General features: G+C 47.0%; 1 protein-coding gene across 1 annotated transcript; it reads left to right on the plus strand.

Annotated features, from left to right (window-relative positions):
- The first annotated feature begins 9,630 nt into the window (after positions 1 to 9,630).
- On the plus strand, positions 9,631 to 12,811 carry LOC124304742 (segmentation protein Runt-like). Its single transcript, XM_046763359.1, has 4 exons — positions 9,631 to 10,372; positions 10,481 to 10,594; positions 11,375 to 11,482; positions 11,913 to 12,811. Exons 1-4 carry the CDS (start codon positions 10,051 to 10,053, stop codon positions 12,308 to 12,310), a joined length of 942 nt encoding a protein of 313 aa, XP_046619315.1. The 5' UTR covers positions 9,631 to 10,050; the 3' UTR covers positions 12,311 to 12,811.
- The last annotated feature ends 13,747 nt before the right edge of the window (positions 12,812 to 26,558 follow it).

Consider the following 26,558-nt stretch of genomic DNA (forward strand, 5'->3'; position numbering starts at 1 on the left):
ATTCGGCGGTAAAAGACTTCCAGATACACTAACAATGTATAGCCGAAAACTCGTTCCTCGTTAGAGTTATCGAGCAAAGTATGTTACAACTGTAAACTACCAATGATTCGATTCCGTTTATTCCCTAGTCGTGAAAAGTGTTAAAAATTACTGTCAATTTACGAAATGAAGTTGCAAACTCACCAAACTCACAAATTCGGTGTAACGACGTAAATTACTATGTATTTGTCTTAAATTTACAATGAAAAACTTGTGATTTTACTAAAATTTATAGGAAAAAGACAAGAAAGTGATTTTTAAATCTAACAAACAGTAAATTTATGGTGAATTCATTGTTCCGTATGCGAATAAAACTTCCAATACAATGAAGGAAGTTTCATACAGAAGCTTTTAACAGTGCGGTTCTAAACCGTTTGTGACGATTTTGATACCGCACTGACTGTGAATACCTACCGGGTAACCAATGACAACCCCGAGTCACGATGAAACGACGAAAGTATTGCCGAATTTGAAACGCCGCATGCACTGACCGAGAGGGCTTTCTGCAGGCTAATCCTGCGACCCTAATACCGCGAGGCTTACGAAGGGTCGCGGTAATTGTCGGGGCTAGTTGAACGTCGCAACGAGAGATGGCCCGGCGTGGCTAGATTCCGGTTTCTAGCCTCCGGGGTTCCATCATCGTCGCCCCAAAAAATTTCGCCCTTGCCTCCGTGCACGCTGTTGCCGAATAGAACCCGTTTAGACGAATCGGGTTCGAGAGCTTTCGTGTGGCGACGGGGATGTCGAATGCATGCCTTTGTGTAAAAGATTACCAAACGGAATAACAGAGTCCTTAGGTTTGGCCAAAGTATCAGTTTCTGCGCCACTCGAAATCGGATTCCGCCGCGGAGCGAGTCCTAAGAAAACAGAGCTTACACCGCATCTCGGGGACCAAACGGAACCCCTTTTCACCTTTCAACTCCGGCAAGTATTATTACCCCGATCACAAACATTCGAAAAGGCATATGTTTACACCGCTGTTTGACTGCGACTGCTGCCGCCTTCGGAAACTCGAAACTTTAAACTGTTTGGAAAAACGACTAGACGCTCAAAGCTCGCCATTCAATATACTTCGTAGGAGAGAGGATGACGGTGAATGGACATGTATCCGTTTGTTGAGACCTGAAAACAGATTTCTGAACAGAACTAAGACGCGGAGGAAATATTTGCAAACTCCGACTCTTCTTTCCGCGTCGTCACGTCGGATTAAAAAAACTGCCGGTACGGTATCTGGCTAAACCTTAAACAGACGCTGGGGAAGAAAAAGTGTAATGTGTATCAATTGAGCCTGGCTAAAAAATTCTGCCATGCTTAACGCGGTCGTAGAAATCAGGCTGAGAAGCTGGAAGGTCGTTTAGGTCTAGGATCTGGACGATTCGGTTGGTCTCCGCTCGCATCTGTTCTGTTTTTGCGAATTTATCCCGACTGGATACCCCGAACGCGACCCATACGATTAACACGTCAAAATTACAAAGTGTTCGCTGAGCCGTGGCAAGACCCATGGGAATCATTTTTTATTTCATTCTCTTCTCCTCTGCTTTTTTACTTCTTCCTTTTTTTTTTTTTTTTCTTTTTTGGTCTCTCGTTGCGTTACGTCGGGAACCCCTCGGCCAGGAAACCCCCTCTGGTTATGTTTACACACACAAGCGTTTATCTACGGGACACCATAAAATAAAAGTAAATTGGTACGCTTTCGCGGTCTGGTTCTGGGCTCAGGTTTCCATTACAATGTGATGCGATTAGATGAGTCTGGTCTGAAAGTGAGGATTATGACACTTATCTCTCTCTATATATATACATACCTAGGTGTATATATAATATACACACATATATAATTCGACAAGCATTAAACACATTGGGAGTCATAATATCTTAGACTAGTTTCCGGCGAAATCTGCAGGTTCATTAAAGTTTGTGCCTTAGACCGGGGCGTGCAATCAATAGTTTGAGAAGCGTTGAATTATATAACGGACAAGTACCTACCCCGTAGGACTTGGCTGCTATCCCGGCTACTTCTGGCACACCGGGGACATCAAATATGCAGCAGTCTTAGGGGTAGTTCCGATCTAGGGGTTAAAATGGAATTAACACCCCACACCGCCCCCGCGCTTTCCCACTTTGAAAGCGCCCTTACACCTCGTGTGATCATCATTGGACCGGATCTATCCAGCCAGGCCACCACACAGCCCACCGCCTCGACTACAACACATATGCACGCACGCGTGCGTCTGTCCGCCTGTCACGCCACGCGTTCGCCGTCATCTTCCTATACGGAGAACAACATTTCCCCGTAATCTAGGGTGTAGTCGGAGTACGGCCTGAAAGCATTCGCGAATTATGATCATCCCTTTCTCTCGTCGGAAACGCGGAGCGAGACGTCGCTCGTCTGCTCGACGTAGACGCGGTGGACTCGAGAACCCCGTTTCCAACTTTGGGCGTCCTAATATCTCGTTTGAATATCTCCCTTAAGGTCAATTATTCCTCTATACGAATTCACGCCACTGGTAGGAAATACATCCGAGATGGCCAAGATGGCTACCGGAAATTGCTGGGTGACCTTACTTGGGCGAAGCGTATACCGGGTGCAGGTACTTTGTCCGCGGGGACGGCGTCCTCTTCCTCCTCCTCCTCCTCCTCCTCCTCGTCGTCGTCGTCTCGTCTCGCCCACCTCGGGACGACGGGGGCATTAATGAGGTAATAGTCCAGGACCTATCTTGGTTTGATGAGCCGTTCCGAATTACATTGTCTTGCTGATGACTCGGCTCTGTAAGGGGGTTAGAGAGGAGGCCGTTCGAGCCGGTGGATAACGCCGAAATACCATTTCGTCGTAAATCCGAGTGCTCGATACGAGGGACTGGCTGGCTCTTCGACTTCCGCAGCCGTCCAGGACCGAATCAAATCCTCGAGCAAGGCTGAATAAAGTTCTCAAAAACAACGAGGCGATTGTTTCTCCGCGACTCGCTCGTCGCGACGCGTGTTTTATTAGCGCGAAAGAAGCTTGGACCTGGAGACTCGAAGAAAAAAGTTGCGCTATCGCTGTAGGACTAATTTTTCAACAGACTCGCCGCTTTTCCTTCCACCCAATGGTTCCAAAGATACTTTTTAATATCCCTAGTGCTTCCGACAAAGACACCGTGCACGCGTGGTGCTTTTACCCGGCACCTCACCCTGCAGACGGTGGAGTCGAGCTTGATGGTGCAGCGGTGACGCTGTTTGCACGCGACGTTTCACTGAGGAGGAGGAGGACGATCGCCCAGCTGTCGTCGAATATGTGCTCGAAAGTACAGAAGCGCGATTCAGGAGCGAAACGAAAAGAGAAGACGCGTCGCACAGAGGTGAACACAGCGGGCGCATTGTGTGCGGTGAGCGAACCGGAAGCTACGCCATATTCCGTAGGCAGTCCCCGCTTCGCTTTTGTTTCCGCTTTCCTCTAACCCCCTCCCCCTCCTTTCACACCCCCGACTTCTTTGTCTCGTCTCGCGCGGTTCCCTATCCGCACGCAACCCCCGCATACCGACCTAGGTGAGAGGGACCTGTTAGCGCTGATGAGTTCCAACTTCCTGCGCCGGTCGGCACCGACGACCGCCGAGACCTCAGGTATAATTACACGGATACCCGACTTGATAAACGGAAGTAAGCGTTTCTAGAGCTCAGGCTTCGATCGTTTCACACCCGTTTACCTCATGTTATACATTAAACATTACATGGTGTTGCGACTCAATGTCGTCAGTGGTAAGACTTTGGTCGCCGCGTATATTTTGCTTAGCAATTTTGAAATTATTCGTTCAAAATTCAAATCTTCGCATAACATATGCCCTAAATTATATATAGACAATTGTTCGAACAATGAGAAACCTCTGAAACGTGGACCGTTTTTGTACATGAATTATACAAACACTACGTTGATGTAAAACGATACAAACGAAAAAGAAAGAAAAAGCTTAAATTACCGCCGTTACAATTCTCTCGCGTGGATCAATTAGCATTGAGCCAAAACGTGCGTAGAAGCCATTTGACGGAGACGAGCGTCGGGGGTTCGGTTGACACGGGCGTCGACGTCGTCGTCGTTCTCAGACCTAAAAACTGTGTCGTCGCTAACGATGCCCCGAGGTCCCCGTGGCTCTGGAGGTCTGCAGAGGGCGAGGGGGGGAGGGGGGGGCTTGGCAGCTCGGTGCTTGCGACATTCGTGCGGCTAAAATGTTCAATTAAGATTCGTCACGAAGGGTCGATTTTCCACACATGCCGGGGGGTGGAGGCAGGGGGGCACGATTTCGATCGCAACAACGCTGCAGTCGGCCAGCCTTGCGGAGTACGTGGACATTGCAGCCACCGAGGGGGGGGGCGGCGGTTCCTAACGCCTAGCTGACAATGCTAAGGGGCTGCAAGTATAATAATGCCTCGAGGCATCGATCATGCAGCCGCTACGTTCCTACCCGGTATATACCGAGGTACAGTGCCGTTCGAAAGTGCGACGCGTAGCGATTCCGACGCGAATCCAAAAAAGGGCCCGTTTTCACGGGATCTTTTAAGCCTACAGCGACGTTAGCCACGCCGGCACGAGATATTGATGCGAAAAATTCGTCCAGCCGAGCTGGAATATTTTCCTATATTGCTAGCGAGCTGCGGGGGGGGGGGGGGGGGGGGGGGTGAGATTTTCGAGCGATACTGTACGCCCGTTCGAAGAGGGGGGTTCGGGGTGGGGGGGAATATACGCGAGTAGGGTGCGTCGAGCACATGTGACGCCTGATTCATATACAGACTGCTACGAAATCAATTTGTAATCTTGACTCGGATTAAGGACACGCGGGACGTGGTTATTGGGAAAACAGAATGAAGGCTGCAGGCTCGTCTAGAGCTAGGCTAGGGTGGATCTCCCCCCCCCCCCCCCCCCCCCCCCCCCCCGTCCTTCCACCCGCGGCGACGTAGCGCAGCTCATACGGGGGATGATTTTGTTTTTCTTTCCTATTTTATTTATTTTTTTTTTTGTTTTGTTTTTTTATTCTCCACAATGATCAGCCTAGGAAATTTATCCGAAATATTCGCCTCGTCACACCCCCGCATCGCATACCTCGTGTCATGTTCGACGAGGGGCGGCCCCGCTGTCGAGGATCCTGTCAACCGAGTTTGGGGCTTAAAGTTCCTGAGGGAGTGAAAGGGGAGAGATAAAGGGTGCGAAAATATTAACATCGGTACAACAGCACGCGTCGACGACAATAATATAGAACCGGCGTTAATTGCCGAATCTATTCCGACCCCTCCTTCGCATACGTCGTCGACCTGTGTAAACAGCGTCAATAGATCATTCCAGACACTCTACCCCTGTATCTTCGAGCGTTCCCGTACAATGACGGGAGTGGTTCACAGTATTACACAAATTAGAATAAAGGTTGAAGGATTGAACAGTCCAAATCGAGAGAAACCTGGATCACTGCTTTCTTCAATCTTATATTCGATTTGATTTCTACTCAACTTTCTTTCTCGATGGCTGTAGATGCACGATTTCTTATGGGCGCAAGGAGGGGACGAGACGAAGACGCAGAGGGTGAGAAAAAGAAACAGGGTTAATCCAGCGTTAATCCCCAAAAGTTGTGAAAACATCCTTCAGGGTTGGCTAAGTGCGTGAAAGTAAGGAAATTATGGACACCACAGTAGTCCTGCAATTTTTCCGACCTTGGGGTCGCGTGGTCAGCTGATCCTAGTAAGTATATACTTCCCTCGGGAGGTATGAGTCAAGGCACAATGGGACGTTGTAATAGTGAAATTTTTCAGGCCCTACCTAGCCTCTAGACCATACCGGACAACTTTCTAAGAAATAAACCCGTGCGGTCTTTACAGTGTCCCGCACCAGGCAGGTCAGCAAAAGGTGGACCTGGAATCGGCAGGGGCAGCCTGTGACCTACATTCTCGGCCTCGGAGAATCTCCGTGACACAATTATACCGTTTATGCCCACGCAAAGAGCTTCGGCAAACACGCGTGAAGGCTACTGGAATGAATTATATTACAGTTGCAGGCGGGTAGGAATTTCATGCAGGCAAATCGGGAGACGAAGGAAGCGAAGAGACGGCGAGTTTCACTTTTCTTTCTTGCAATTTTGCCGATCAAAGAACGGGGGTGTTGGAATCGACGCAAGAGAGAATGATAAAACTCATTTTGTCCATGCAGGGAGAGGATGAATAAGGCTTCCACAGTTCGTACGGTTTTCACCCGTTAAAGGCAACCGATTTGTGGAATTTGACCATAAATTAGTCTCACTGTGCAAACGCGACACGGTGACCTACAAAGGGTTGAGAGACGGACGAACCGATGGACAGGCTGAAAAGCGGTGGGTTGGTCGGCTTGCACCAGATCCCAATATCGATTCAAATTTATTGACTGTCCTCTCTGCCCAACGTACAATACCGACTTCGGGTCGAAGTGTCGGGCAGAAATCTCCCTTTGCAATTTCAGCGCCAAAGGGTTGAATTATGGTGAATCGGAGCGATTCTTCTACGCGAAAATCGGCAAAACCGGACCACTGGCAGTCCGATAAATCACCGTTCACCCGTGGAACACATCGGTGCTCAAGTCTTCGCCGAGGCAACATGTGCATACGTGTGATGTATAATATGGTTTACAGGTACCGGTTGCAGCCCCTGCCGACTATCCCTCTGACTGCCTGTCCGAATGTTTTGCCAACTCGCGGATATCTCCCCGTATATACGTGTTTCCGTGTAAATATCAGATTATTATTTCCGCTCGTACGATTTCCTGCGTACCGCGTGAGAGGGGTTGAAAAAGAATTTCAGATTTTTTTAAGTTCCGGTAGCAGCTGCAGCAGCTCGAAGATTCGCGAGGAGAGGGGAAATCGGAAACGAATGAAACGTTTTTAATTACCGGTTCGATCGAATGTCTGCAATCGCGATTCGCTATTTTTAAAACCGGTTCGCATTGCTGGCTCATACTCCGAATCTTGGAATAATGATCAAGCAGCTCTGAGAATAACTCGAAGCGATGAACGGCGAGAAGCAATCGAGACATATATCCTTGGCATCCGAATTGCATTTGATAGCAAACAAAACACAGCTGTTGCCGCGTCCGTAAGACGAGGTAGTAAAACTTTGACGTACGAGACGTTGTCCGTGTAGGTGCAACCAACACCCGGATCACCCGAGGCTTTATATTTCGTTCAAGAATCCATCAACAGTCCCACGAATTAATGGGCGGTATACGACGGTAAAAGACACCGAGATGTAAACCCGACGTCTGTGGTGCCGCCTCTTGTGTACCCGCGGAGAGAGTGAGGAAACGCATCGATTCAACCAAATATATACCCTGCTTGAAAAACGCTAATGAAAGCAAGCGTGGGACTCGTGACAGACCGATTAAAAATTGAACGTAACTCGAAATTCCCTCCGCCGTAGCCGCGCGATGAAACAACAAGGGCTGTGCAAATGATCAATCGTCAAACTGGCACCAAAATTGCAAACGCTTAGCTTTCAATGCTGGGATACTTTTTCGCTCATTCGTATTTACGTATATTTGTTGTATACGTTAGGGTGGTTCAACATGAAAAATTTTTTTTTTTTTTTTGTCTTTCGTTCTTATCCCATCAAATTTTAGTGATTGATGGTAAAAAGTTGCTCCGAAAACATGAGCACTCTTGCTCAAGTCTAACAGATTGCCGTTTAATTTTTATTTCCCATTCGTTTGGCATGGGAAAATTTCCCTTTTCGTTAAAACTTGAAATACTTATGAGCTGTTTAATATTCATTAAATTCGTGTACAGATTCTTGAAGTTAATTCTTCAAGCTTTCCAAACCTCTGTAATGAAGCATAGTTATCTGTTGAATTGTGAGGTGGATAAGTCACTTCTTGGATCCGATATAGCTAATAATAAGAAAGCATTTATTGTATACTGGTTTCTACATAACTATCATTGTAACACACCGTGGTCTTTCGTTCCCAACACCGCGGCGAGGAGAAAAAGAAAAAAAAGTCGTGTGCGATGACACCTCGTGTGCCATCTAACGAGTTCTCTTCCGAAAGACAAATGTGAGCATACACACACTCATCATTATCATCATTAGAAAACACCTTACAGTCATCTGAAAAGTACCAAATTTTACCGATAAAAAAAATCGGTTCGAATAATGATAACTATGCTTATTCGTAGAGGTTTGAAAAGTCGAAGAATCAGCTTCAAAGATTTATATACGAATTTAAATAATATGGAATAGTGTACTAATATTTTAACTATTAACGAAAACGATCTTTTTTTCTATCGATGACTAACATTTGAGGAGGTTGGAGGGAAAAAAAAAATTTTTTTACCACCCTAATATACATACATACACTAATTCGCACATCGTCGATTTATCGATTCTGCATCACTCTACTGGTAAGCTAGCTTCGTTTGATTGACGTACACATGTATTTGCGTATTTTAGGGTGAGTTATTTAGGGCTTCGTATTTGTTTACAAACCTGGTAAATATTATTCTTATCATCAGAAAAATTTTACGCTTCACTTCATCCGGTAGTACAATGAATTTGTATTCCCTTTCGAAGGTTGGTTGAAAAAATGAAAAAAAAAAAAAAAAAAGTATCAGCCTTCGATCTCACTTTGGATGTGAAATATTTACAAGTGGTTTGGTGATTGGTTTGAAATATTGAGAAAATAGGTGGAATTCATTGTTTGATATATCGGTTTGGTGAAATGTTATTGCACAATTGATCGCAGGATATGTGATTTTGGAAACCGATTTACACAGAGTTCTGGAGCAAAATGAAGCAAAGAAAAATGACAACCAGTAAATTGCGCATATTTACACGATTTTAAGGTGTGAAAAGAATTTGCTCGTCTCCATACAGATGAAAATACTTTTGATTCTGGTTTCGAATACTAAAAACGAAAAGATCGAGTTGCTATCCGATGTAGGATTGACTGTACGATAACCATAAGCTTGGATGCGAAAAAAAATGCAGCGAAACAGAATCTTGGGTAATTCGAGAAACTAGACAAATTTGTAAACGTGGTTTTTAAAAAATTTTATTGTTCGATCTCAAAAACGACACTGGATCGGCGTAAATCGCAGACCGCAGAAATCCACCAGTAAAAAATTGCGAAGACTCGACTCGTGCCGATCGAGCGGTACGTGACTAAGTTAAATCCGATTGAAACTAGACGAAGAAAATCGGTGAAAACGTGGTCGGTTCCGAAGGCCTCGGAACAGCGGCTCGTACGCGTATTCCGAGCGTCGGTGTATCAGTCACGAGGTATTTACACGCACGGGCACACATCCAGGGACGGATAAACGTCGGTGCCCTTAACGAGTAAACATTATACCTGGCCGGGTGTCGCGTGGATGGACTGACGGATGGGTGGGTGGACGCGGGCGTGTGTGGGTGTCGAGGCGATACCTCCTCGAGGGTGGCGGGATCGCGGCTTCCGTGTGGGTGTCGCGGTCGAGTGTTGGTGCGCGAGCGTTGAGGCTAGAATAAGGTAGGCTCGGGTGTAAGGAGCGCCGCGTTCGTGTCGACGGCGCCCCCGAGCAGGCAGGCAGGCAGGCAGCAACCCCTAAGCCTGGTTAGGGGCGAAGGCGGCGAGCCGCGGCCGCCACAACACGACCGCCGTCCTCATTGGTCGACGCGCGCGTCTGGGAGGGGCTCGGGAAAAATTGGAGGGGAGAAAAATCCCCTCTAAATAGCTCTCCGTCAAGCGGTGAAAAACTAGAATCCGCTGAACCGGCATCGAGAACGCGTCGCCGACGTCTTCGCACCGTCCCGATCCATCCGCGTTACGCTTGAGGAGAATTATTTGCGATTCGATTCGTGTGTCGTCGTAGAAGTTTCGAGTACGTCAGTGAACGGTTTTGCAATCCGGGAAGTGTGACCGTTGTTTGTGAAGTGCTCGGCGCTAAACGCTGGTTAAAAACGCACGGAGATATTGGAGTACACGTAACGACAAGAGGAACGAGACAAGGCTTCGGACTGTCGCGTTACTCGGATAACGCCTGAAATTTTTCAAGGAAAATGCATCTGCCGGACGGTCCCATCGGGATGGATAACTTCGGCGCTATTCACGACACCCTCAGGGCCTGTCACGGGGACCTGGTGCAGACCGGAAGTCCGGCGATTCTCTGCAGCGCCCTGCCGACTCACTGGAGGTCGAACAAGTCTCTTCCAGTCGCGTTCAAGGTGGTCGCTCTCGACGACGTGGTCGACGGTACGATGGTCACAATCCGTGCCGGAAACGACGAGTACTGTACCGGTGAAATGAGGAACTACACGGCGGAGATGAAGAACCAAGTTGCCAAGTTCAACGACCTCAGATTCGTCGGTCGCAGCGGAAGAGGTGCGCTGCTCGTCCCTTCCTCGGATTCTTTGTTTTCGTTTCTCCGTTTCTCCGCCTCGATTATTTCAATGCGGCTAACGGAAACCGCCCTCCTTTTTATGCTTTCAGGAAAGTTGTTCTCCCTAACGATCCAGATCAACACGGTACCCCTCCAAGTCGCTACGTACACCAAGGCGATCAAGGTCACCGTCGACGGACCCCGGGAACCTAGATCAAAGTCGAGTGAGTACGAGGTACAAATTGGGCAATAATCGTGTCGTCCGGTTCCTCGAGGCGATCGCTAAAGCTCCGGAGGACCGGGAGTCGCTCTACGCGGTTCTTCCCGGCTTCTCGAGACCTCAAAACCGCGCCGTGGTCGCCGCGGTGGCCCGAGCCGAGTTGGCAGCCGTTCAACTTTCGCCGTCGAGGCGACGCGGCTGTTTTTTCAAGCCGGATAACGGGATTGGCCGGGGCCAACTAATCCCGCGTGTTTATTGGTCGCCCAGGGACGCGGGGGCGCCGGAAAACGAAGCGGCGTCAAAGAGGCCGCCGCGTTTCACCGTCGGAGTTGTTTGTTTATTCGGCTGCATATGGTTCATCCCCGCGGCACATATGCGTCGCTTCCTCGACGATACTACTCGCGTAAACATTTCCAAGCAGAAGCGCTGCGCCGTGTCGAATCGAGTCGAGACGAGTCGGGCGATAATGACGATCCTCCCGCCGAGACCGAGACTTATTATTCCATTAATCGCGTTTATCGCGATGCGGCCTGTGTTCCCCACGCGGTTCACGAATTTTTATTCGATTCGTGGCTTCTACCGATACCGGACCGATAACACGCACCGCGTCTTCTTTGAATCCGCTGCTGTTCGCGTTGATCGCTTCTCTAGCTCATCCGAATTCACCCTATTTATAAACTCCGATCTTCTTCTACGTCGACCAAAGATTACGCAACGCGTGCCTAAACAATCGATAAATTTAATTTAAAAAACTGACCCAGAAATCCTCCTTTTGTGCTTATAGATTACCAGTACGGACCCGGATTCTCGGGACTTGGACTCCTGAATCCTTGGCTGGACGCCGCTTATCTAGGACACGCTTGGCACATGCCGCATCCGGCGCTCGTCAAAGGTGAGAAAAGTTGCTTTTTTTTTCTTCTTTTTTTTTTTTTTTTTTTTTTTTATCCCACCACGTAACGCGCAGCGAAATCCGCGATTCCTCTTAGCTCTGGCTGTTGCGGCAGACGAGAAGAACGGTCGTCGCATTGTTTCGATATATCGATCGTGTTACGTCACAGGATGATTCATTCCCCGGTGTACATGCCAGGCACAGGACCTAGGGGGAGTCTGCGTGCAACCCTCTAGTTTCCCACCCCCTCTCAGCCCTCGGAATAATAATGCAAGTTGGTCCCCTCGCATCGTCTTCGCTGCACTTTCTCTCTGCTCGTCGAGGATCAAAATTCGTCACCGTGTGAACGATTCTCGGGATCTTCACATCAACAGCGGTTGCCTAATTACGCACCGACACGCAGGATTTCATCCCAAGATTTTTTACCTTTCAGGATCTCTGCCGCTGCCAACTCCGAACATGTTCTTTCCGACCTTCACGCCCTCCGTGCCAACGTCCGCTTATCCATTTCCGGAACCGATGAAGTACCCGGAATACGCGACGCTCCCGAAGATCAAGGCGTCCTCGACACCGCCGAGGAGTCCCAGCGACAGCGGCAGCGAAGCGGAGGAAGTTAGAAGCGCCTTCGTACCGATTCGTCTCAGCACCCTGAACCAGTCGCCGCCGGTCGTTCCTGCAACGACGCCTGCAGTGCCGAAGAAACCAACGGAGGGAGTCAGGAACGAATTGAAGGCCCCGAAGACCCTGATATCCCAGAGATCGCCGAAGAGTCCTTCCCAGACGAAAATCACCTCGCCGGCACCGGCGAAACCAGTCTGGAGGCCGTATTAAAAGCCGGATCATTATCGCCGAGATAGGATTACCTGGATCAGAAGAAGATGAACTTCGAGAGTAAAAGATTGAATTTAACCTGAGCTGGAAGCTCGCGGAATCGGATTCGAGGATCGTCGCGTAGTTCGCCTGCTTCCCGGTCATTGGATTATAAAATACTCGAAACCGAGGCAAATCGCTCGGTCAAACAATAATCCGTCGTAAAAGTTATGAAGGGCAAAAAACTTTGGCCATAGGATCAACGGATTTTACAAAGTTGCACGTGAAATTTCTTGTAAATTAACCTACCTTAAACGCCTAATTATACAAATATATATATATATACACACGATTGTAAATAGTATTGAAAGAATCAAGAGACCGGTTGGTAAAAGACGAAGAAGAAAGAGTATGAAAAAGAAGGTAGTGTGCAAAGATTGCACGTGTAAAAAACAAAAAAAACAAAATTTCGACACACTGTTAACATTGTCCTTCGGCGAAATGGGGAAAAAATCGATCTACGCGTAAAATAATTCTATCACGAACAGGATATACATAATGCGCGATAATATAGAGCTAGTGTAAATAAGAGCTGTATATAATTGGACAATAACAGGATTACGTATTGCGAAGAAAAAAAAGAGAATGAGGTAGAAAAGTTTAAAAAAAAAAAAAACAAATAGACAAATACACAAACAGAGATGAACATATTTATAACAAGCAAATTTTAATTTTTGCGATGTATTCGTGACCAGGGAAGTAGATTGAATCATGTTTAGTCGAATTCCGGGCAATATTGTAATTAATTTATTTGGGTAGGAAACCACATATTTTCGACGTTTCGGCCGGGCCCCGCCGACCATATTCAGGAAAATTGACAACCAGTGCCTGCTTAGGTGCTATCGGTGCGGCATTTTATTTTTTGGACTTCCGTCCAAAATGCGGACCGGAATTGATCGGAATTCGACTAAACATGATTCAATATATATTTAATGTAAATAGTAGGTATAAAATTATATATAGTGACGGAGTTCGTGAAATGAGAGATAAAAGTTGAAAATTAAATATGAAACAACAATTCTTTAAAAAAAACAATGAATCACCCGTGTTATATTTTGCCATTCGTTCATTGAAATCCGTAATTCCCCGACCCCGATCCGATATTTTATAAAAAGTAAGCAGTTTATTCCACGTTTTTCGGAAAATCTTCGTCATCCGCAGATTTAATTCGATCGGCGGAGTTTTCGCGTTGCCGTTATTCCGTGGCACCGCGTTGGGCTGCTGGATCGGCCGTGAAAGATCACGCAGAGAAGGACCATTCGTCATAGGACAAGCTGCAGGGGGATTTTTACTAACCCATACATATTCGCGCGTGTGTATGTACATTGTATGCGTAAATATTTTTTCCTTTTCGCTCTCTCTCTCTATCTCCGTCGTTGTGATTTAAATCTGAATGGGTGTACGGTAGGTACGGTATGGTAGGTTCGAGACCGGCGTATGGGTTCCCATAAAGGAAGGGCTTGATCTGGCATGGGGCAATAAGGGGAGTGCGTGAGATCTATATTAGTATATACGCCGCGCGGCACGCAGCCCGAGGGTTCTCAAATACGAAATTCTACTTCACTCGGAACAGTTGGCCGTAGGAATATTCCTCGATTCGTCGGACGCGTGACGGCTCGGCTGTCTATCCGTCGACTCTAACTCGACTTGAGACAAATTTTTTACGCACGGATCAAACTTGAGACCCGATTCTATGGTCTGGATTTTTCACCTATCGCCTTCGAACTGAAACCGAATGCGAAAGCTGGAAATTAAATCGCAATCAAAATTTTGGTCGATTTTTATCTCGTCGTTGGATTTTCTTTGATTTCCAGTGCACCGGTTGATTCTCGATGGTTTTCTAACATTATTGGCGATATTTAGCCGTTTGCGGATTGTCTGGAATCATTCGAAATGAATTTGGTATAAATCACTTGATGAAGTGGAAATCAATGAGAGCCCATGATAAGACGGAAGTCGGTAGACTGGCAATGAATTTAAACCACTCGGCGTTTACCTCAGAACTTACAAACGTGATTTCCGTTATTTCCAACCCGTCATCTATAATATTTGCAATGATTTTCATTGAATTCAGTTATCTCGATCGATCCTTCCTTGTTTCAAAGAACATTTCAGTCGTTCAAGTTCTTTTGGTCTGAAATTTCATTTCCAAGAGTTAAATTTATGACTTCCTTGAGCGAACGGCCCCTCGAAAAGTATCGAGAAGACGCTGATTTCGGTTCGGAACGAATTCCTTTCCTCTTAATGTAAAAAAAAATTGAACAATCGTTACAACACTTGCGACTCGAGGGAACAATATCAATTGTCAAGAAAAGAAACAATTATTCCTCTCGATCCGCGAAACTGAGTCAAAGCAGAGGAAGGGAGGAACTTTATGCAGAGGGAATTCCAATCGAGTGGGTACAATTTCTGACAATCTTACCGAGACGCCCGCTTTCGAGGGAGGAAAGCTATAGATCTGAGTACCGGCTTGAGCGAGATCCTCTCAAATTATGAGAATACCTAAGTGCACTCTACACTGCAGGATTATATTCGGATAAATATATAATAACCCACGTCAATTTGATTCGTTGACGATTTCAGTTGTACAATACATTACATATATTTTATACAATGAATTTTTCTATTCTTTCATCGAAAATTGAAAGTAAATCAGCTCTTCAGTCAGTCCGGTCTTAATTGAACAAAGCTTTGACCATTAGACGGGCAGTTGTCGAAGCGTCCTCTCAACTCCCGGCAATTTGACCAAAATGTTCTCAAATTACGTCAAAGAGATATTTAATTTCAACTTGTTAACCAGCTAACGTATTCTATACCTATATACGCATCATTGCTGCAGAAAATGATGCAATTTTCTGTTTTCCCTTATAACGACCAGGTAGAAGATTTTCTTGAAATGATTTATTCGAGAATAATTTGACGCTCCTTTTGTTTTCACGCGAGTGTTCGAAGGAATTTACGGCTGATAAAGATAACGGCATATTTGCGTGCAAATATAAACGGAACTGTACATAAATAACACCTCTGTTGTAAAAACGGCGGCGCACGAACCGCGTTCCATCGCCTTCTGCTGACGTTGAATAGACAACGGAATCAAGCAGCCGTGAACCGGAATCGCGGGATGCCTGGCCGTCGATGGGACGTGTGCAAGGAAGGGAAAATCCCGAAATTTCCACAGCGTGCGCGTGCATATAGGGCATAGAATGCGCGAGCACATACGGACGTGTTATATACTATAAATTCGAGCGTACGAGGTCCGTTCGACTGTGAACTACCCTGCTAACTAATGTTTGCTCAAAAAATCAACCCATAACTTTGTTACCAGGACTCGTGAAATGTTGTCGCGTTATATGTGTTTCGCATGCCTGTTTCACTGCGCCCCGTAACAATGCGCGACGCGAGAACCGAACGAAACGACGTATTATGCAGCCATAGGTACACTATATCTGCCAGCGCGCGGATAATTTTACCAATTTATCGTCACAATGGGAAATAAAAAATGCCTCGAAGCACTTTTTTTTCATTATTGGTCCCGGAAAACGAATCATGGAGAATCAAATGTCTCTGCGTTGTGGAGAATATTTTAAGCTGATTCAAATGTCTCTAATTTTAATTTTCAAACCTCATGATCCGGTTAACTTGCTTGGAAAAAACAAAACTTAATGACGTCACCTGCCTCGACAACCTTTTCCTTTAAAATTTTTTTAGAAAAATTGTAACTGGACGATCAGTCATGGTAAGACGCATGCATCAAGTGTCCCTGGGGTAGAAAAAAAGGCGTGATTTTTAACACGGGTATCGATTTCACAATATCGACGAGACGTTGAAATTAGTGCGACGAATCAGTTACGGGTGCAGGGAGTTAGGAGAATCGTCGAGTCAGGGGCGTGCACCTGTGTGCCCTGGTCTTAATTTGGATGTGGCATGACGCACGGAGTTACGTACGGGGCCCGAGGATGCAAACAATTCTCCATAGGTGTGCGGACACACACCAATGCTCGCGATATACGCGCAGATTCGTAGGTACAGGGGACCGCGTAGCTCGGCAGTACAACGCGAAGGGTAAAAGGGCGGAGGGGGAGGGAGTCGGCGGTAGCTGGAGGGTCCTAGAGTTAGGCAATCAGCGTTGATGAGGGGTGAACGGGGTGGGGAACCGGTGCTCGGACAATTAGTAAGCGGCCCTGAGCCGTCGGACGTAGAGGAGGAAGGCTGCGTCGGGGGGATGAGGACGGGAACCGTGTGTCCGTATGCCTACACCTACTCGTATTTAACAAACGCTAGAGGCACTTCGTCGGCGAAGTGTGTTGCCGCGGAGGGCCAACTTCTGATTGGGCTCGGGACGAAGCTTTATCGCGAGAGGCCGGCGAGCAACGGCCCCAATAAGAAGCCGAGGGCCGCGAGATCGTCTCCGAGGAGGCGAGAGCAGAGCCAGCCCCTTTCCTCTTTCCGCAACCCGGAGCTCGGTAATCGCTCGAGTCGTAGCCGAGCAAAGTCGAGATACATTTAAATAAATACACTGAGAATCGATGAATGGTAACGAGCCGGCTGAATGCCTCGCATTGGGATGCAAAGATGCTCGTTAAGTCTGTTCGGTCGGCTGGATGCTGCCGCGCTGCTTTCGACGCGAATCTCAAGGACGCGGGCCGGACTTGCCGTTATTGCGTTACGTCTCGTGCAGTAAGCTCTCGCCTTTCTACGGGAAAATTTCAACCCTCCGTTCGCGCGAGAGCTTGTTATTACGCTTAAGCTTTCCGCGGCATTTCTGTATGAACATTTTTTCAATGTAATTATTCCGAAAGCCGCCGTCGACGCCAATTTCAACCAGATGCGGACTTCGTTTCTACGCGCCAGCTTCCGAGCCCTTGTATAAGAGCGTTAATTTGACTGGAATTATTATTCCCGTCTCGAGTTTCGCGGTGGCCGCAAATCATCGAGCTACTCACCGCTACGCGTTACATCTTTCTCGTTTCTGCGTTAGAACGAAAATTGCAGGCGCGTTACAGAGTGTAGAATTCTCGATCGACTGCAGCCGCATTCGGAACGTATACCTTGTACCTACGTTCGGCTGAAACGAGAATAACCGTGAGTTTCAATTTTATCCAACGCCGTAAAAGCTAATAAACCGCAAAAATCCTGCACCATGTTTGTAAAACCACACAGCAGTAGGTATGCGGCGTTTGTCGTTCGTACAGCTAAACAGATATGGCTGGTGGAAGTTGGGCTGTACAGTTTCGCAGTAAGCAGATATGGTTATGGGGTCGGCGAGGCGGTATGGCACCTAGAACAGACCGGGCCTCCGCTTTACGAGAACAATTTGATTTCAGGCATTGATTTTACGATAGGGTTTCGCATCCCTTGCGAAAGCCACTCGGCCATTCTTCGTCCGGTTTTATTTGAGGTAAAAGTTGTGGTTGTTGCATGGAAAGTGAAATAAAATTTTAGCAGTCTACAATCCCGGGAACCGAATGTTTTAGGCCCGAACTTCTACTCGCCAGGTATAGAGGTACCAATTTCAATTTTCCCCGCACTTTGACCGGGCGAGGAGAGTCCAAAGTCTCGTGCAAAACTGGATTCCGGGTCGAAACGGGAACTGAGATTACCCAGTCCAGTTTTGATTCTGCGGCCTAGCTCGCGGTCGCGATCTGCGGGTTCTTAGCGGTCAACCGGCCGACTCGACCGGTCCGGTTCACCACCCGGAAGTTCCGGCTCTCGAAACCCGTCCTCTCGATTAACGCTCACTTTTACCCGCCATCTTTCCCCTGAATTCAATCGAGGGAGCGACCATTGATTTTTTTATACGCAAAGAACGATGTGATAAATGCGCAAAAATGAAGGAATTTTCCACGGTAAAATTGCACACTTTTCATGAAATAGGAAACATGTCATAATCATTTAACTTATTCACGATACGTACGAATATGCGAAAATTACGAGAGCAGTGTGCTTCGCCGTGCGATGCATGCTCGTGTTTTCTTTCACCCTGTCCCTACTATTCCTCGTTCTATATTGCTTCGATTGGCTAATAGCGGCCGAGCGATCCGACCGAGGGCAGTGCTGCAGAACTCATCACCCAAGAGGAAGTGGACAAGTCGGAATAATTTCCTTACACCGTCACCGTCGTCTGTCCTGGGTAACGGCTGGCCAATGCAGCCCAATATCGAAATGCGAACTGCTCTGCCCCCTCAGCGATTGACCAATTTATCCAATCGATCGATCGGCTTTGAAGCGAAGATGTGATTTCGCCTGCTGGGAAAATGGAAACGAGGAATTGTAAGTTACGGTTTTTGATTGGTCGGCAGCGAGGTTTATTTTTCACTCTTTTTTTGCCAGTGTTGATTGCTCTGACGAACGTACGGAAGTTTTCATTGAATTTTGAGCTGGAATGTGAGCAGCGTTTAAGGCCTGAGAACGGTAAATCACTCATTTTGTTCGATCTTGGCCGCAGAGGTATTAAATTCTTTGGAGAAAAAATAGGAAAGCAAAAACGTGAACCGTTGTAACTGTTTTTAGTACAAAAAAAAAGGGCTGGATGCAAAGTGGACAGAAATACACGGGCTGTGCCGTTTTTCCACCGAATAAAAAATATTACAGGAACAAACCAGCGAAAAGCTGTATATAATAGAAATATATGCATAGATACTGGTATGCAATAACCACAGAACGGAGTCTAGATCACCGTAAGGGGCCCGGGGTAGTAGGAATGTGGAAAACCGAAACCAAGGATTCAAGGATAGGTCGTAAAAGTAAAAGGGATTTTCTTTTGGTCCGACGTTCGTAAGGAAGCAAATGAATCAGGCAAACAGAGCCCAGCTAAATTTGCGAACAGTAAAACATTTTCTAAGAAAGCTGCGAAGCCTGCGGTTGTAATGAAGCCAATAAAACCGTGCCAACCGGGAATGCACTACCTCATTTCACCGATTCTCAAGCACGTTTCCCAGGAGACTTTTTCCTTCTTCCCCAGGCTACGAATTTCCGACTTTTCCGAAGAGTTTACAGCGGCAAAACGCCGTAAAATTCATGCAAGGATCGAATCTCGGTACGCAGCTCGGTCAAGGCTCTCTAGAGAAATTTAAGAGAAAATAATGTGCAACAATTTCACGATCTACGTGATTATAATGTATAATCAATGTACACGCGTATCTCAATGTACCCAAACTGAAAATTCGTCACAGGGTTCAGTTTAGCTGTTGTCACACAGTGCGCAGCTATTTTCGGTCTTTTTTTCTCTCCTTTTCGCAGATTTCATAAAGACACGCGTGTGTGAAACGTGCGGATATCCACATGTATGGTGTACGAAAATCGATATAATCTTACACAATAGATGTTGCAAAAATTATGGATAGGCGATAGGTCCTGCACGGCACTCCGGGAGAATGTCTCATCCATTTAGGTCCGTCACACGTGACTGGGTGGGGTGAGTCTGATCTAAGGGTTCTACATGGGAACAGAGGTTCTCATGTAGATCACGGCAGAGATTGCTCCTTCCTTGCGCACCCTTCGCTACCCAAACACCCTGCGGACTTTACGATCGCGAAGCTGAGCTCGCGCCTCGATCTTCCAAAAGTAAACAAAATGCTTCGCTTTGGCAAAGGCGTTTAAGGTATCGGGTCGTTGGCAGAGTCAGGTGGTGTCAATGTGGTGAGATTATTCCCACTAATTTGTTATTCCTGTTTGTTTGAGGATTGAACGAAGCTTTGCGAAGGACGTCGAGGATGACTTTAACCCTATGAACAAGGAAAAAGAATGTCGCATCGATACGGAAGATGAGAAAACGCCTCGAAATCTAATCAAACTTCGAGGATAAAAATACGAACGGTACGGTAGACGGTGTTCGTTTTATTTATTTATTCATTCGGCGTTGTACAAGAGTGACGGTCTATTGGCCCAATAAACGAAATGTGATACAGTTCTCATCGTATTATCGATTATTCGCACGTAGTGTTCGGTGCAGCGTGCGGCAAGCAGCGGTCCAGGTCCCCTCGTTCCCTCGTCCCCACGGCTTGTGCACCTTTACATACGCGCACGGACAAAAGTGGCGCAGTGTTCGATGCCCCTCGCCATTTGGGGGTAACCACCCCGGCCTCCACATCCTCCAGATTCTCCGGTCCCGCAAGGGGTACGCCACGACAACCCCCTGGGTAACCCCGACCGACCCCTCAAAATCAACCGCCCCTTCCCTTATGCTATTCTGTATGCGGTATTAGCATGGGGTGCCTTCAGCCCAAAGAGTTTCCTGCTCTGAGTCACGATGCCCGATCAACTATTGTCCAATCTCGCCGAGGCCCGCTCTGCTCTTGTACAACGCGTTAGCTTGCCGCTCACCCCGACATCCCGAGTCTCCGAGGGACTCCTCTACCTGTCAGCGCCTTTCGACCTATCCCCTGTGCGTCTTTCGACCACGTCAAATGCTTCGTGCTCTCTTCGTTCGCGCCACGGGGCTTCGGGGTTAAGGGTTCTATCATTTAGCAGCACGTGAGCATACCTCGAACACTTTATCGGGGCACAGTTTGGACAGTCTCACTCGATGTCAATATCGGCGATTACTATGGGTCGTTTTATTTGCGAAGACTTATTGTACCTTCAGATTATTCACTCTCCAAATTGCGCCAACTATCGAGTACAGAGTCTCTTTCAAAGATGACGAAACAATTTTTCTCCTCAATTGCTTCGATTTCGGCTGCACGTTTACTAAAAATCGTATAATTCAAGCACGGCCTGACTTTGTGCAAAAAAAAAATAAAAAATTGTCCAAGAGTCAACGCGTTGACCATAAAAAAATCATTGTGGAGCACCGATTCAGAATACAACATTGAAACGTATAGATATCCGGTGAAGTGAGAAAGGGTATAATATGTAGATCGGTTCAAAAATCGTTTGACGCGTTATTTATTCTGTCTCGCTTTACAACAAGCCAAATATTGACCTAACAATCCTTCCTGGATGTGACGTGACGTGACATCCTTCTTCACCTCGTGACATAAAGTAGTGGGGTTCGAATGGTTGATGCGATGGGGAACGGCGAGGGGGTGCGCAAGGGAAGGGGGAGGAGGAGGCTAAGCATTTAACAGGAGCGCATACAAACGTATCAAAAGCCCTAAGCCCCACCCTCTCCGCTTTGCTTGTGCTTACTAAAGTTTGAAACACAATCATGTCCATACCAGGTCGAATATATGGGGACGCCTCTGTCCGCGATCTACGCGACATAATGTATGCGACACGCATGTGTGCGACATGGGGTTCTTTGTCCGGGGGGCGGGCTAACACCATTATCTAATACTCCACGGTCTCCATATGCGGTGCCCCAGCTATAGCCCACTGAAGAAGGGGGCCTCGCGCTTCTGTGCGAACTCGAGGCAGAACAAGTATTGTCCATTTGCTCCCGAGCCCCGGGAGTAGGACTCGAAGAGTTGGGACGATCGTCGAAAGTGAGCTGCAAGTTTTCCCGTGCCAAGTGAAACCTGAAAATTCCCCGGTATCCAAGGGCCGCGACTTATCATCGCAGTAAGCGTTTCGTCAACCTTCATAAATGAGTTGGGGGGAAATTCCCACGGGATGTAATAACGAAGCCCATTTGTAGCGGGTCGCAGTGGTTTGAGAACAATGTGAACTACAAATAGGTATAATATCCAAGCCGGTTGAACGGTTAACGACAAATTAATCCTCGGGCAGTCACTCCCTAGAAATATGAATGATGACCGTAAACCAAAATTCTCTGGAAATACCCTTGCGCTTTGAAATGCTGGGGGGAGAACAAAAGACTTGGGTGAACCACATGCTGGTAAGCCTCGGTTAAGAAGCTGGTAATTGTCCACATCGGACATCAATATACCGCAAAATTAATCCGCCGAAGTGTCTAAATATTTAGACAAGTACGACGTCACCGAGGCAATCCCTTTGACCGCCGACTATAATAGGTTCTCTTTGAATCTGAAATGAATTATAGACCCCGACCAATCACCAATACGTACAGGTGGTCTCATGGTGCGATGACTATTGTTTATTGTTAATTCGATTATCAGTTCGGGTATCGGTGCTGACGTTATCGCCCCTGACTCTGGAACAGCTAGAAAAGAAAGAGGGACGTTAACCGTTTGATTCGACCCGCACGGAAGGAGTTCAAACTAAAATTCTACCATTTTTAGGAATTATTGCTACCTTGGACGGGGAAAGAAATGCGCCGAGATTGATATGAATATTTGTCCAGAGGAGTGGAGCAATGAAGAAAGAAAGAGATACGCGCCACAGTATGGCGGTGCCAGTATTACCTTAACGGCAGAAATGTTGTGTCTTTGTAAGCGGATTGCACTTTGAGCCATAAAATGGGCGAACCCTTTGTCAGGTATACCAAATAAGTATACCTACCCTAATTAATTAGCCGCGTTTCAAACTTTTGTGCTAACTATACCAAAGGTGGTTGAGCACACCAAAATGAATATGACATGCATACGGTGTTCGGAGTGAAGTTTTCACGCGTGACCAGAAGACTTCGAGGGTGGTAGGTTCGATAAAAGTATTTGGAAAGTTTGTCAAAAGTAGGCTCCTCGTCGTAAAGCGAGTCGACCAAAACACGCGGTGCACGTTTAAAAGACCGGAGTTAAGGTGATGGGCGAAAAATAAGGCCCGTAACCAATCGTGGCTGGACCCCGTGACACGTTTCGTTGACCTAAAATTAGCCGTTGTTCACGCCGTTGCACCGGCGGCTCGTCAGCTCGGCGGAAGGCTGGAAAGCTCGCCAAAGACCAAATCGAATCGGGGTGAAATATTTTTCGCGTGTGGCGAATGCCTTACCTGCCCGGGGTCCGATTGAATCGTCACTTTTGTTGCCCTCCGTACAACCCAGACTTATGGGTACACACATTGGAATGGTTGGGTATACAGACACCCGATGAGGGTGAACGATTCGCCTGTCAGCGAACGAGACGCGGCTAAGTGCAGAGAAATAAGACGTCTTTCTTTCCTGATCGTGGCGTACGACCTAACTTTGAGCCGGTACGTTTCTTCATGGCGGAAAAACTGGAGATTAGAAATTCGAAAGCTACTGCAGGGAAAGGGTTGTATCACTTCGACAATGGACCGGCAAACGGGACGTTCTGCATTCATTATCTCAAAGGGAAGGGGTTGGTTGACCTTGAGTCTGAAAGGGAAAGGAATTTCCAATGCTGCACTGCTCACCTAACTCATAGTCAGTTGTAGACCTTATTTTAACGGACTTTGACAGTGCCCTGAAAAGATCCGGTGACTCTAATGAATTACTTTTAAATTTCAGAACGACCTTGCAGAATGAGATAAACTTCGTAAGTGTTACTCGGCTTCGGCGTTCTTCAAAATAAAAAATCAGATTTTACAGCGACGGAAAGTAGGTATCAAGTTCACTGGAAAGCCGTTAGATAATTTATCCAAAATCCTTGCGAAATGGTTCACATTCAGGTAGCATGGAAGGGACTTATACTCTTTCTCCTTCACCCGAGTAATATACTGTTTCGAGGATTCAAATTCAGTGGCGTTTTTCACACACTTTACAATCGGTGGTTGCCAAAATTTCAGCCGACGTCGGGTTTTCGGGTTTTAGGTCAGTGGGGTGAATTAGCAGAGGTCAGGCAGTGGGTACCCAACATTTCCTAGGTACGAGGATCGGGTACAGACGACAAGGAAAAGTAAGAAATTTATGCCCAACTTGGATGCGTTATTTCACCGGGTAATTTTAAGATTTTATATCAGGTCTTATAAAACTCGGTTATCCCGAGCCGCCGCTTTCCCGCCCATAAAGGAGAAACTAGAAATTGAGGGAAAAATTTTTCCAAAACTTTACAACCGCTCTCCGGACTGAATTTATGAGCAGTCGTACGCCAGAGCGTTGCAGTTGCAGTTGCACCGAACGAATCCCGGCCAGTGGGTCTCTGTAAACTTTATTGGCTTGACTGACCCTCTAACAGGCTTTATTTCCGTTTCGAAAAATTCTACGGCGCGTGGCTGCTTGTTTCTTCAGCTTGGGTGGGGGCAGCCTCGTCTTTTTAACACGGTCTCTCGATTATATCGTACTTAGGAAAATATCGAAAGCGTGCTTCAAGCTTTGTACGAGGGACGTCTGCCAATTTGCACAATATTAAAAATCGTCAGTGCGTCTCGCAATGCGACTGAAAATGCAAGAAAATTTGCTAGTAAATGAAGATCAACATTCGGCGAGCAGTTGCAGGCGTAATTCAAGTGTTAGAGTCCAACATATCCAATTGTCTAGCCTTCGGACGGAAATAGCATTTTCTAGGTAGATTCTATGGACAATATACTTACGATAGTTTGAGTTGAAATTTCGGCAACAGAAAATCCTTCTCTTTCAAAACCGCTTATGCAGACGAAAGGAAGGTAAGAAAATGTAGGAAACTATCTCGAGGCCAGATGCATTTTAGCCCGTCAATTACTCCTCCAAAAGCGTGAATTTGCCAGTACCATAGAATGGTAAGTTCAAGTGAAATGCTCCGGTCTCGACCTTTCTCAAGTGCATGGTCGTGCGTCTGTTTCTGAGACCTCGAACGGTGGTTGGCTGTACGAGAAGTGAGAGGACAGGACAGGACGGACGTCGCCAATTATACGCGTGTTTAAGAATTTTGGCAACAATTTCGAAATACCATAAAAGGGAAAGTTTGAGCTGCATTTATGACGAGACCAGAGCACGAGACGAATTTAACGTCACCATGCTGCTCGACGGAGCCTTTCTAGCTACAGCGTAACCAATTTTACGACATTTTGGAGTTATGGTGGCGGGAGCACGCCCAAGCGTGCCAGCTTTCCGCGCGTTATTTCCCCGTTCGCTGGATTACACCAGCTTTATTTTTTCCCCCGAAGAGACAGCCAGAGGTCCCTTCAGAGGTCCGCGTCCCGTATGAAGGGCGAAAAAATTAGTCCAAGTTTTCCCAGGGCCCTCCTGTGTAATTGAGACGTCTTTGCTGCAACGCAGGCATCCATTACCCCCACATGTTGCACAATCCAGAGCCTGACGGTCAGATCTCGACAATGTCGAGGACAATGAGATCCTGAAAAGAAAATCTCCGGACGTCTTGGACGCGACCTTCGCGGGAAAGAGGCGAGAAGAGGAACAGCGGCAGGCCCTTCGGATCCTGGGGACGTCTTTCACCGCTCGTAAGTGTGAACTTCTGGATCCCACGGGATGTCTAGACTTTTCTCTATCAAACGACGCAGCGGGGCGCGAGCGATCGAGACATTTGTTCACCTGTGACCCGCGAAGAAACGTCCGTGAATGAGACCTTGCGGCTTTATTTCGCAAGAGATTTCGTACGAAGTACGGCGAAAGCCGGAAACAGAAAGACGTTATTTTTCCGGCTTTCGGAGGGCATTGGCATTGATTAGTGGCGGCGCACGTGTCGCACGGTATTCCGTCTGTGATAAATATCGAGATGAAAGAATTATCGCACAGGCCGCACGATGCAGGGTGTAATCAGTCGGATTATCCCGGTATAATCATGGAAGGTGGTTATTGTGAACGGTACGCGATATTCTCGGAGTTTTCTCTTCTCCCTATGCTTCTTTTTTACTTTTCTCTTTTTCTTCTTTGCCAAGATTTTTCCCAGCCTCAGACATGAATGAAACGAGGGGGCCTACAAACCGCGTTCGTGAATGGATTCTAGCCAAAGGCATCCAGCTCGCTGTAGTATTTGGTGACTTGACATAAATCACGTGGAAGCAGCGGCATAGAGACGGCAAACAGTGGCTGAACCGCCTCCCGCCGTCCAACCTCTCTGGACCCTGATACAGCAGCATCCCGAAAAACTACAATGTAAACTGCCACGCCACACGAATAATATCCGTAAACTCGTCGTATGAAAATGTTGACCCAAATGGGGGGGGGGGGGGGGGGGGGGGGAGAAAGAAAAGAAAGTAAGAAATCCGTAAACGGATTAATTCGCGATACGTTTTGACTCGATGCTCGTTTACAATGGAGGAAAAAATCTCCGTGTGTGCAAATAATAGAGACAAAGGTGAAATAGGAAAAACGGAAATGCATTGAAGCTCCCTTGCATCGTGTGCATTGTGCTCTCGTGTGGGTGTTACACGCATTAACGGACGGAAAAATAAACAGGTTTTTCACAATGAAGAGAAATTTGAACAAGTTTGGGATTCTGCCGAGTGTCCACAAACCGGGGAACGCCTTCGGCTGTGTCAATCTGTAACCAAATGCAGTGCAAATACCGGGGTG

This window comes from Neodiprion virginianus, chromosome 1 (assembly GCF_021901495.1).
Source record: "Neodiprion virginianus isolate iyNeoVirg1 chromosome 1, iyNeoVirg1.1, whole genome shotgun sequence".
In the NCBI taxonomy this organism is placed as follows: Eukaryota; Metazoa; Arthropoda; class Insecta; order Hymenoptera; family Diprionidae; genus Neodiprion; species Neodiprion virginianus.

Coding starts and splice junctions, on each gene's coding strand:
- LOC124304742 (XM_046763359.1), top strand. CDS start 10,051: ATGCATCTGCCGGACGGTCCCATCGGGATGGATAACTTCGGCGCTATT. Junction 10,595..11,374: donor GGAACCTAGATCAAAGTCGA/GTGAGTACGAGG, acceptor TTGTGCTTATAG/ATTACCAGTACGGACCCGGA. Junction 11,483..11,912: donor GCATCCGGCGCTCGTCAAAG/GTGAGAAAAGTT, acceptor TTTACCTTTCAG/GATCTCTGCCGCTGCCAACT.